At 41.3% G+C, this 9,414-nt stretch overlaps 1 protein-coding gene across 1 annotated transcript in view; it reads left to right on the top strand.

Annotated features, from left to right (window-relative positions):
• The first annotated feature begins 1,884 nt into the window (after nucleotides 1-1,884).
• Nucleotides 1,885-9,414, top strand: part of map1ab (microtubule-associated protein 1Ab) — a 77,805-nt gene continuing 70,275 nt past the window's right edge. The window contains exon 1 of the mRNA XM_035664799.1: nucleotides 1,885-2,150. Within this exon, the coding sequence (XP_035520692.1) occupies nucleotides 1,886-2,150 (265 nt within the window). The 5' untranslated portion in view covers nucleotide 1,885. The remainder of the gene's footprint in view (nucleotides 2,151-9,414) is intronic.

Raw genomic sequence — 9,414 nt, 5'->3', positions numbered from 1 at the left:
ACCTTCATATGAAGGTTATAATGTTCAGTTTCACTCTGTCGAAACTGTTTAACGTAGTTGTTGTTTATGTTGTTAATTTAACTTAATGACCATTTTTGAGAGTGTTGTTTGTGGTGCTGTTGAACTGTATTGGGTTACACAAAGAGGAGTTCATTAACCTGCCCTCATTGATATACATGTAGTATAGGAATACCTGTAAACATGTACACACAGTTGAATCAACACCTCTCTAAAGCTGAACATTATAACCTCCATTAAGGTAGGACTCATGTCATGGCTGTTGTATTAGACTCATTAGTTTTAGCAAGGTTTACCTAATAAACTGCGAACTGTGTGTGTTCAGACTAGTGGGTGTTACCTTAGAGAGTGTAGTATTGTTGGGTTGTTTGTAGCTTTAGTTTTGGCAATTACTTCACTGTGTGTTGTGTTATTATCCAGTCCAAACCATTGACAGTAGATATACATCTGTCCAGTTGAACTTCCAGCACAATATTAACAACATTTAGCCTCTTGTTAATAGTTAGCTACAAGTTTCCCCAGTTACCTGGCGAAAAATGGAAATAAATCCCAAAGAATAGTTATCCTCCAGAGAGTTAACTGTCAAGCAGAAAGAAATAGTGTCACTGAATATAATGTGATGGATGGAGGTATACAAAAATGATACACTTCAAGTTCAAAGTTGAACAGTTCAGATCCAAGAGAAGAGTTAGTCAGAGAGTGTATGACTGAAAAACATAATGGATAGCTTCATCTTACACAAAGGCAAGATCATGCTTTATGGTTGTACATTGAACATCATAGTCCTATACTTTCACTGTGGCAATATCTGGAAATACTGGATTTAAACATTGGATTTATTCAGGGAAAAATATTTTTTTCATCGAGGGCAGACAACACATCTCTGTGGGATCCTTCAATATTCTTAAAGATGCAACAGGTAAAAAACATAAAGCTAAATAGATAAACAAGATTAGAACCAAAATGTATAAATATTATTGTTATATTATTAAGCAACTTGTTTATTGAGTTACTTTAGTTATGTTAAACACAGTGATGTATAAGCAGGTTATTTAGTATTGCATATACCCACTTCTACATCCCCCTGATGTACATCATTCAGTAGTGTTGGCCAGGGGTTCCCACCCTTTTTCCTTAAGGGACCTTTTTCTATCATTGAGTGATCTAACGACCCCTGACTAAGTGACATATTTTATGGATATCTCATATTATATACCTGATTAACTGTACAATGAACACAAACAGTGAACTCAATAACTGCAGGAAGTTTGTGTAAAACAAGAGATTTGGTTGATTATTTCCTTTGAATATAGAATCAGAGATGGGTTTTTTCTGATATTTTTGGGAGCTTTTTATACAAACAATCATACCTAGTTAATAGGCTTCTTTTTTGGGCTACAGCTTGTGCAGAATTTATTATTATTATTGAAACGGATTACATCAAAAATGTTTAGTTAATTTAAATACAATACTTTTTAATAATACAAATACAAATTTCTTAAAATGGCTAAAGCTACTTGATGTAATAAACAATCAACAAGTAGCCTATTTGAGTGAAATTAATTTAAAAATGTATTTTTATTATACAGTGTTTTTAGCTTCTAAAAGTCTATGCAAAAACTCACTAATCTGCAGCTCAGTAATGACAGTCTGTCGGATGTGAACGCCACACAGTCACCAAAGAGCTCTTATTTTTGAATGCTCCACCGGAAACAAACCCTTTTAATATAATGGGCGGTTTGACACGTTATCCCCTGTCTTCACCTCCCTCCCTCCCCTCCCTCACCTCTCGGCATCCTCCTCCTCACCCTCCGCCCCCCTCACCCACCCCACCACATCCTTCTCCTCGCTCACACCGGTAGTTGTCATGGCGATGGAGTCAGCCTCGGCGTCGGCTCCAGGGGTTGTTGCCATGGAGATCCCGGTGCGAGGTGCGCTCCCGGTGGTGGAGGAAGACGAGGGCTACAGCGCGCCGCCGCCGGGGTCCGAGGAGCGACTACGGTACCGCCGAGGAGGAGGGAGACGACGGTGCGGGGTGCCGTTCAACCGGGGCGGCTACTACATGCTGATAGTGATCGGGGAGATCGGCACGGAGCAGCAGCTGGACGCCGCCAAAGCGCAGATAGAGCGGGGTGAGTGATGGACCGAGCGCCGCTCTATCTCTGGTTATTATCTGTTCGCCAGCTGTGTTTTAGTGTGCGGCTTTGGGGTGGAAAGTCACGGGAAAACGTGTAAACCTCGAAACGTCAACAGGAGGGAAATATTTTGACGCAATGGATAGAGTAGTATCCATAGGTAGAGACAGTTGCTGCAGCATTGCACCATGGGACAGCACGCATTTTCCCTTACCCACTGTGAACTCTTAGGACTATAACATTGCAGACTCAAGTTGTAGCAGAGGTCCTTTTTACTTAAATAAAGCTGTAAGCTGCATGCAGCCTCCCTCACAGTGTCAACCAGATACGATACTCTTTTTCAAGGCTACTAAACTATTTATGAATCAATCATTTCCCGTTTAGACCTGACCAATCAGAGTGGCTGGATAAGTTAGGTAAAACAAGCAAAACATTATTCCCACCCTGCACAATAGTGTGCCTCTCTGTGTTGCAGCAGCCAGCCATTTAAAATACAGTCTGCATTTGAGCAGTCGTATGTGGTTTTATGTATGTGTGTGTCCCTACACGGGTGTATTGTGGACGGGGTGTCACAGACCCTCAGACTAGCACACAAACTAAATCTGCAGGATGTCCTCAGCAACATAACATTTATTATAAAGGAAAAAAGACAGCTTTCTGTTTGCAGCTGGACTCATTACTCAGCTGAATATCTCAGTGATGTCTGAGTTCAAACCCCGCTTCTCCTGCTGAGGAACTGCAGCAGACTGCAGCCATCCTGTCAGAGGTTTAGGGGTGTAAAGGGATTGTTAAGCAGTTATGAAATATGTTGTGTGCAGACTCAGGAGTATGCTGGTCAGCAGTTTTTCTGGCCCAGATGATCAATCACAGTTTTGGATGCCAGAGCGGTGCCATAGCAACCCCTTCCATCCTCTCAGGCCTCCTCTGCCTCTGCTGTAAGGGGCTTGACAGCTCTGCTCAGTATCACGCCCCCTCTGCTCATTACAGCATCGATTCCTTCGTCCAGGTCTGTGTTTTAGGTGTGACTCAACGTGAATGACCTGCCATTGACTCTCATTACGTGTTAGCTGCAGGGTCCCTCGGTAGGCCTGCAACAAGACACCGTCACTGCAGTGCTGTAGTTAAACAAGACAAAACAAGAGGTTAAGAGCTTTTCATTGGGACAGATTTGATTTGATTTAGGGTTAATGTCCGTCTGGTGGCAATAATGTTTTTGTTTAATCATTTAAAGTCTCTTAGTCCAACCAACAGGCCAAACAAACCCCAAAGGTCCTAGATTTACAATCATATATAACAGAGATAAGCTGCAAATCCTCACATTTGACAACTGATTTACTTTAAGTGTTGTCAGTTCATTTCCTTTTAAAATTTGATAAACACATCAATTAACTGACTTATTGTTTTAAATAAATTAGCCTATTATGCTGATATCAAATTCTGTGTTACTACCAATTTGGCTTTTCCATTTGTGGGCTCTCTGTATTTGAGAGTGAATTAAAAAGAACATTATTTGAGTTGCTTTCCTGTTCATTGATGTTTAGTGAGGACTATCAGGAAACACTGAATGTGCTAAAGCTACCAGGATGAAGGTTTAAAGCAACAATATGTAAGATTTGGTATTTGCTGTGATTTGGCTCCCCCAGTTTCAGAGTGCGATACCACTGTTGTAAATATGAACTGCTGGTCACGTGTATTTGTTATGATTTATGATGACACCAAATATCAAACAAGTGCAACAACACAAGACATAGCAAGCCAGCTAATAGTACTTAGTAGTCCAACAGCAAGAAGGCCAGCTCGCCATCTGTCTGCAACCTTTTAGTTCTTGCCAACGACTAAAAGCCAGTCCCAGATTTACTCTTCTCCGGCGGCTTCTTGCTTGGTCACTCTCTCCTTTTCTCTTCATAGCTTCCTCCGCCAGCGTCCTCTTAGGCCTCGTCACTTCCGCCATGTCCGCAGACGCTGCTGAGCCAGGTTACATTTCCCGCTCGCCCTGTGCCTTAAAATCTGTGAAAATACACCAACACTCCCTGGTGCTTTGAGCTCTCAACCTGGGCTTCATGGACGGAGCTAACTAGCTTAGCTGTTAACTTACTTTATCAAATAATAAAGCTTTCTGTCCATCAAGTTGAGGAGAAGCTGGAGGATATCAAAGGCAAAACCAGAAATTTCCACCATAAAATATGATCCAGTGATATAGTTGGTGGTGTGACTTAGTGCCGTAAAGAGCTATGCAATACGCACTTATCCCGACCCAGAGCACAAAGTTACATATTAAGTAAGTAAGTAATAGAACAGTTGTAAGAGAACGACAGAGGTACCTTTCACCCTATTACAAGTCAGTGTAGCATCAAAATGATTTGAAGCTGTTATTTTAAGGTAGAAGAGTTACAATTAGTCTCTTAACTGGTAGCTAAACGACAGCTGCCTTTCAGACTTTTTAAGCCCTGGGCTAACCTAAGGCCGAGGCCACAGAAAGCGCAGGGCAAAGTCATTCACATGTTTATAATGTAACCTTTAGCTTACCATTAACCACATGTTAAGGATTCTTACGTCATAATTAGACCCCAGGGTTAATATATTTATCCTCACAGTGCCAGCTATTTAAATTTGATACTTACACATTTTGCTCATCTCTGTGTGTTTGGGAATAATTCTCAAAATTTTAGTGTAAGTGCAGCTCGAAATATATGTTGCTTATGCTATATGTGTGCATATATATAGTGATGGACACAGTTCACCATCTCTTGTCTTCATTTGCACTGAATTTAAGGGGCCAGTTCCTGCACCATGTGTTTGTTCAGTACTGTGTGTTTTCTTATAGTGTCCCTGCACCAAATCCCTAGTACACGTTAGTGTTCCTGGAAAAGAAAATGACTGTTCCTGAGAGAAGAGGCTAATCAAACATCACAAACTCATCCTGAGCTTGTGATCCAGTGTTTCTACCAGAGGTGCCGGGAAAGACTGTCAGCCCTAACACCTTTAGGTTTAGCAGATTTGGAACCTGGAGGCAGCGGAAGAGAAAATTAGTTTGACACTGAGCTTAATGCTCTTCCCCTCACACCTCAGACAGCATGAACACACCGTGTCCCAACCCCAAATTTCAGAGTTTGTATTGGATATACCTTTGAAACATGGTTGTGAAACCCTTCCCTCTATAAAGGCTACAATTATTTGGCTGCATCTCAAAGTGGGAAAATCTGAAATATTTAACATACAGTCCAGTGAATGACTCATTCAGTAACTGATGAAGTATTAATACCATATTTGTATTAATACCATTATTTACATTTCACATGTCTCCCATCTTCCTATCTTGCAGAACACCTTGCTATAGGTATAGGTGTAGGTTTAGGTTTAGGTTTAGGTAGTTGTCGACCTTGACAGAAAACAGCGGCTATGGTTAGTTTGAATTATGACGGCAACAGTGAAGTTTTCACATTGGACAAAAAGTATCAAAATGTCGATGTCTCAAACCACTCCTGCATCACAACCCACTGCTCTGTATTTACCAAACAATCCTATCTTTGTCATATTTTGACAAACGTTTGACTATCATTATTGACTATTGATTAGTTGACTATTGTGATCCACTATAACTGACGTAAATCAAACTGCCCACAACTGCTTTAAAGAGGAAACTACAAACACTTAACAGACACATTTTAAGACTACAGCAGATACGTTTTTGGTACTAAAAGATTTTGTCGGACTGTCAGATGGATTGCTTTTAATGCTCAGGATGTTAACTGATTTCAAGGAATGTATCTTTACTGGCCATACCCTGGTTAAAGTCTTTTTCGGGTTAATTTTAATCTTTTATACGCCTGTTACTGAGTCTACGTGTTGCCACAAGCACCAAATAACAGAATATTTCAGTCCCCTTGCAGCATGCAGATTTGGTGAATTCATAATGTTTGACCCCACATAGATTTCAACTACTTTCCAAGTAGTTGTTTGAGTGTGGCATCTTCTGTGCTTCATTCTAGTGTGCCAAGCTGCCATTGGCTCATTACTGCCCCCTGAAGCCGGAGAGCAGAAACATTCACTTCAGCTTTGATTGGTGAGAACTGCAGTCACAGTGGGTGTTTTCTCCCCCTGTTGGTGCAGCAATAAACTCATCTGACATTAGAAAACAAACTTGTACTATCCACAAAAAGCTGAAATTGTATGCTTTATCTAAAGTGTTTTCAAACTGTATGTTTTGGTTTTACAAGTAAAAAGACCTAAGTTGGCTAGTGTACATATAGAGAAATTCCCACCCCACAATAAAAAGCAGCATACAGCCACATCATTTATCTTTTCAATGGGAGGCATCAGTGAGTGTCTCTCACACAGTGGATAAAAAGGTTCCAGGCTGGGCCATCATTATGTACAGTATTCATCTTGATGTGCAACACTGGGTCACTGACTGACTTTGAGCAGATACTGACAACTAGAAGTAAAAAGACAAAAGAGATTTTCACTCTACATTAACTAAAAAAAAAAATACATCTGTTCAAGACCCAAAGATATACAATTTCAATTTATATAAAATAAAGAAAAACAGCAAATCCTCACATTTGAGAAGCTGAAACCAGCAAATGCTTGGCCTCCTTGCTTTGAAAGTGAAAAAAATAAATATTAATTGACAGCCTATAAACAACCAGTTATGTCTGAGCTTTGTTTCAGTGTTTGACACAATATGTTGACTAATGTCCTTCCCCCGGACCCATAAACACAAAGGCCTTCTTTATTCCCATCATTTCCCCTGTCTTCTGTGGATGCTAACAATCTTTTTATCGTGAGCATTAGGATGAGAAGGCATCAACATCAGAGTCAGAGGTAGAATTTTTTATGCGTCTGGCAGTGAAATACGTTTGCTATTGAATTCTAACAAAAAGTTAATAACAGTGACACAGCATTTCTGGGCACAGACTGCAGTCTGTAGTGAGGGAACATTTTCTCCTCAGTTAAGGGCAAAACAAGGTCTTAAAAGTCTTTTTTGTGAAACACGAGAATTTAGCACAGGGGTATGGATTGGAAAATTCATTTTTTTTTTTTTCTTTTATAAGTATTATTTGGCCTTGTTCTGCTCTTTTTGACAGGGGGAAGCTGGAGAGACGACAGAGCAAGGCGGGCAGAGAGGAGAGAGGGCACGACATGCAGCAAAGGGCCAGCAGGGCTCAGAACTCGAACCTGGCCTCGCTGCGATGCATATTGGCACTCACCAGCCGTCTACCGACTGATGCTAACCGGGCACGCCTGGATTGGAATGTCTATTTTTTGCTCTTGCTGGAAGGGGAATACCACAGACTGGTGCATTAAGATGAGAGAGGCGGTTTCGCACGTGGGTTTCTGATTGCCTTGGATGAGATCTCGAGGCGCGTTGCTCTCTGAAGTGTTGACTCACTGCGGCTCAGCAGGGATCTGATAAAATGAGTGTGTGGTGGTGTGGAGATTTGCGTGATCAGTTCGTTGGACTGGGAGTAATCGCTCTGGTGGTCAGGTGAGCTCCAATTAGTTGTTTCATGGTTCTAGTGCTCTTATGCTTGATCGTGGCACTGTTTGACTTGCGCTAACTAGATGTAGATTAGCTGTTCTTCAAATGTTGGTATACAGGGATTGAATTAACAATTCAAAATGACATGTACGATAATCAATGCAGCAACTTTAGTAACTTCGGTGTAATATCTCCCGATAATATCAATGATCTTCAGTCATCAGTCTAAGTATAGGCGTCCAGTCTCCCTCTGTTTTAATTAATAAGGCATGGTAACCCTGCAGTTACCAAATATTAGTCAGGTCAGATAATAGCATGCTTTTTGGCAGACTGCCTTTTGAAGGTCTTAGGCATTATTAAAGGATGAAACAGTCCAATAGGGAGGGAGTTTTATCCGTTGCCTCCGATCTGCCTGATGTTTGGAGAATTAGCCCAACTGCCTCTTTGCTCTATCTACTTAAAAGTGTGATACCAGTACATGGTGGTGTAGCTTTACCCACCTTGTTTTCTACAGCCCCCAAGTCACCAAAAAAATCAGTTAATTACAGTTTAGCAATTTTCAGTTGTTCATAATTTTATGCATGTATACAAATGCTCACTAAATGACTTTTGTACAACGACCCTTCAAATCCGACGGAGGGGTTGTGGGGCCATATTAAGACGGGTTATACGTTTGTCTTAAATTTCACGAAGGGAATTAAAGTCGATTAGTATTAGGTCTACGAAGTAATAAAGTACTAATACTTACGCGGAGAATTAAAATAAAATAAAGTATTTATTTTTGCTCTAGGTATGGGCCGCCTAATTCGTCCGTCGTACTTAAAAGCGTCCAGTGATGCGTAACTTGTAGAATCTATTGCCAGTTGTCTATTAGTGGTGTAAGTCACCTGACCAGGATGGAGATTGTTTTGTGTTTCTGTTACCTAAATGATTTTGGTATCTACAGAGGGAGCGCGTCCTCTTCTATGGAGGGGTCCGGGGGCCATGTTGTGAAACCACCATGTTTTCTACTGTACCCAGAACGGACAGAGTAGATAGGGCCGTTTCTCATTCTTTGCAGATTGTTTCTCCGTAACTGGGGTGTGAATGTGGATGGGTGGAGGCAGAGGGAGTTGCAAATCACCACTTGATTCCACAAATCCTTAAACACTGGCGTGCTTTTAATAAGTGCGACTGATGGCGATGACATTTTATGAATCTGTTACCCTTAAAGTAACAACCTTTCATATGATTTTATTAAGATTATAACAAAGTTGGGGTTTTCAAAAAATGCCGCTCGTTTATAAGCCTTTAAAACAGTTTCACATTTTTGTTCGGCACGGGGTATGTTTCAATTCCAATTCACCATTAATTTCGTATTTGTATAGCCGCCAATTCATAAACAAGAAGTGTATCTCAGCGACACTTTGTCAAACTAGAGCAGGGTCTTCAGACCGAACTCCTTTTAACATGTTACGGAGGAGGACCCAACAGCTACCACCACAATGAGCCAAGCACTTGGCGGAGCAACGGCAAGGAAAAACTGGCCTTTCTAAACAGGGGGCAGAAACCTCGGGACAGACCCTTCGGCTCTTTAGGTGCGGGTGGGGTCATCCGGCCTTGACCCAGTTTGGGGGGGGAGAGAGAGAGAGGAGGACGAGAGGGAGGGGAGAAGAGAGAGAGAGACAAGAGAGAAAAGACAGACGTGGTATCTTTGACAACAACAGTAGCAACAACTACCAGTTAATCAGTAATTTGATCGGATGGGAGATCATTTGAAAAAAGACGCAGCAACGATGG

The sequence above is a fragment of the Morone saxatilis genome, unplaced genomic scaffold (genome assembly GCF_004916995.1).
Source record: "Morone saxatilis isolate NCDOM2014 unplaced genomic scaffold, NCSU_SB_2.0 Contig2, whole genome shotgun sequence".
Taxonomy (NCBI): domain Eukaryota; kingdom Metazoa; phylum Chordata; class Actinopteri; family Moronidae; genus Morone; species Morone saxatilis.
This window is presented reverse-complemented; position numbering and strand designations above follow the sequence as displayed.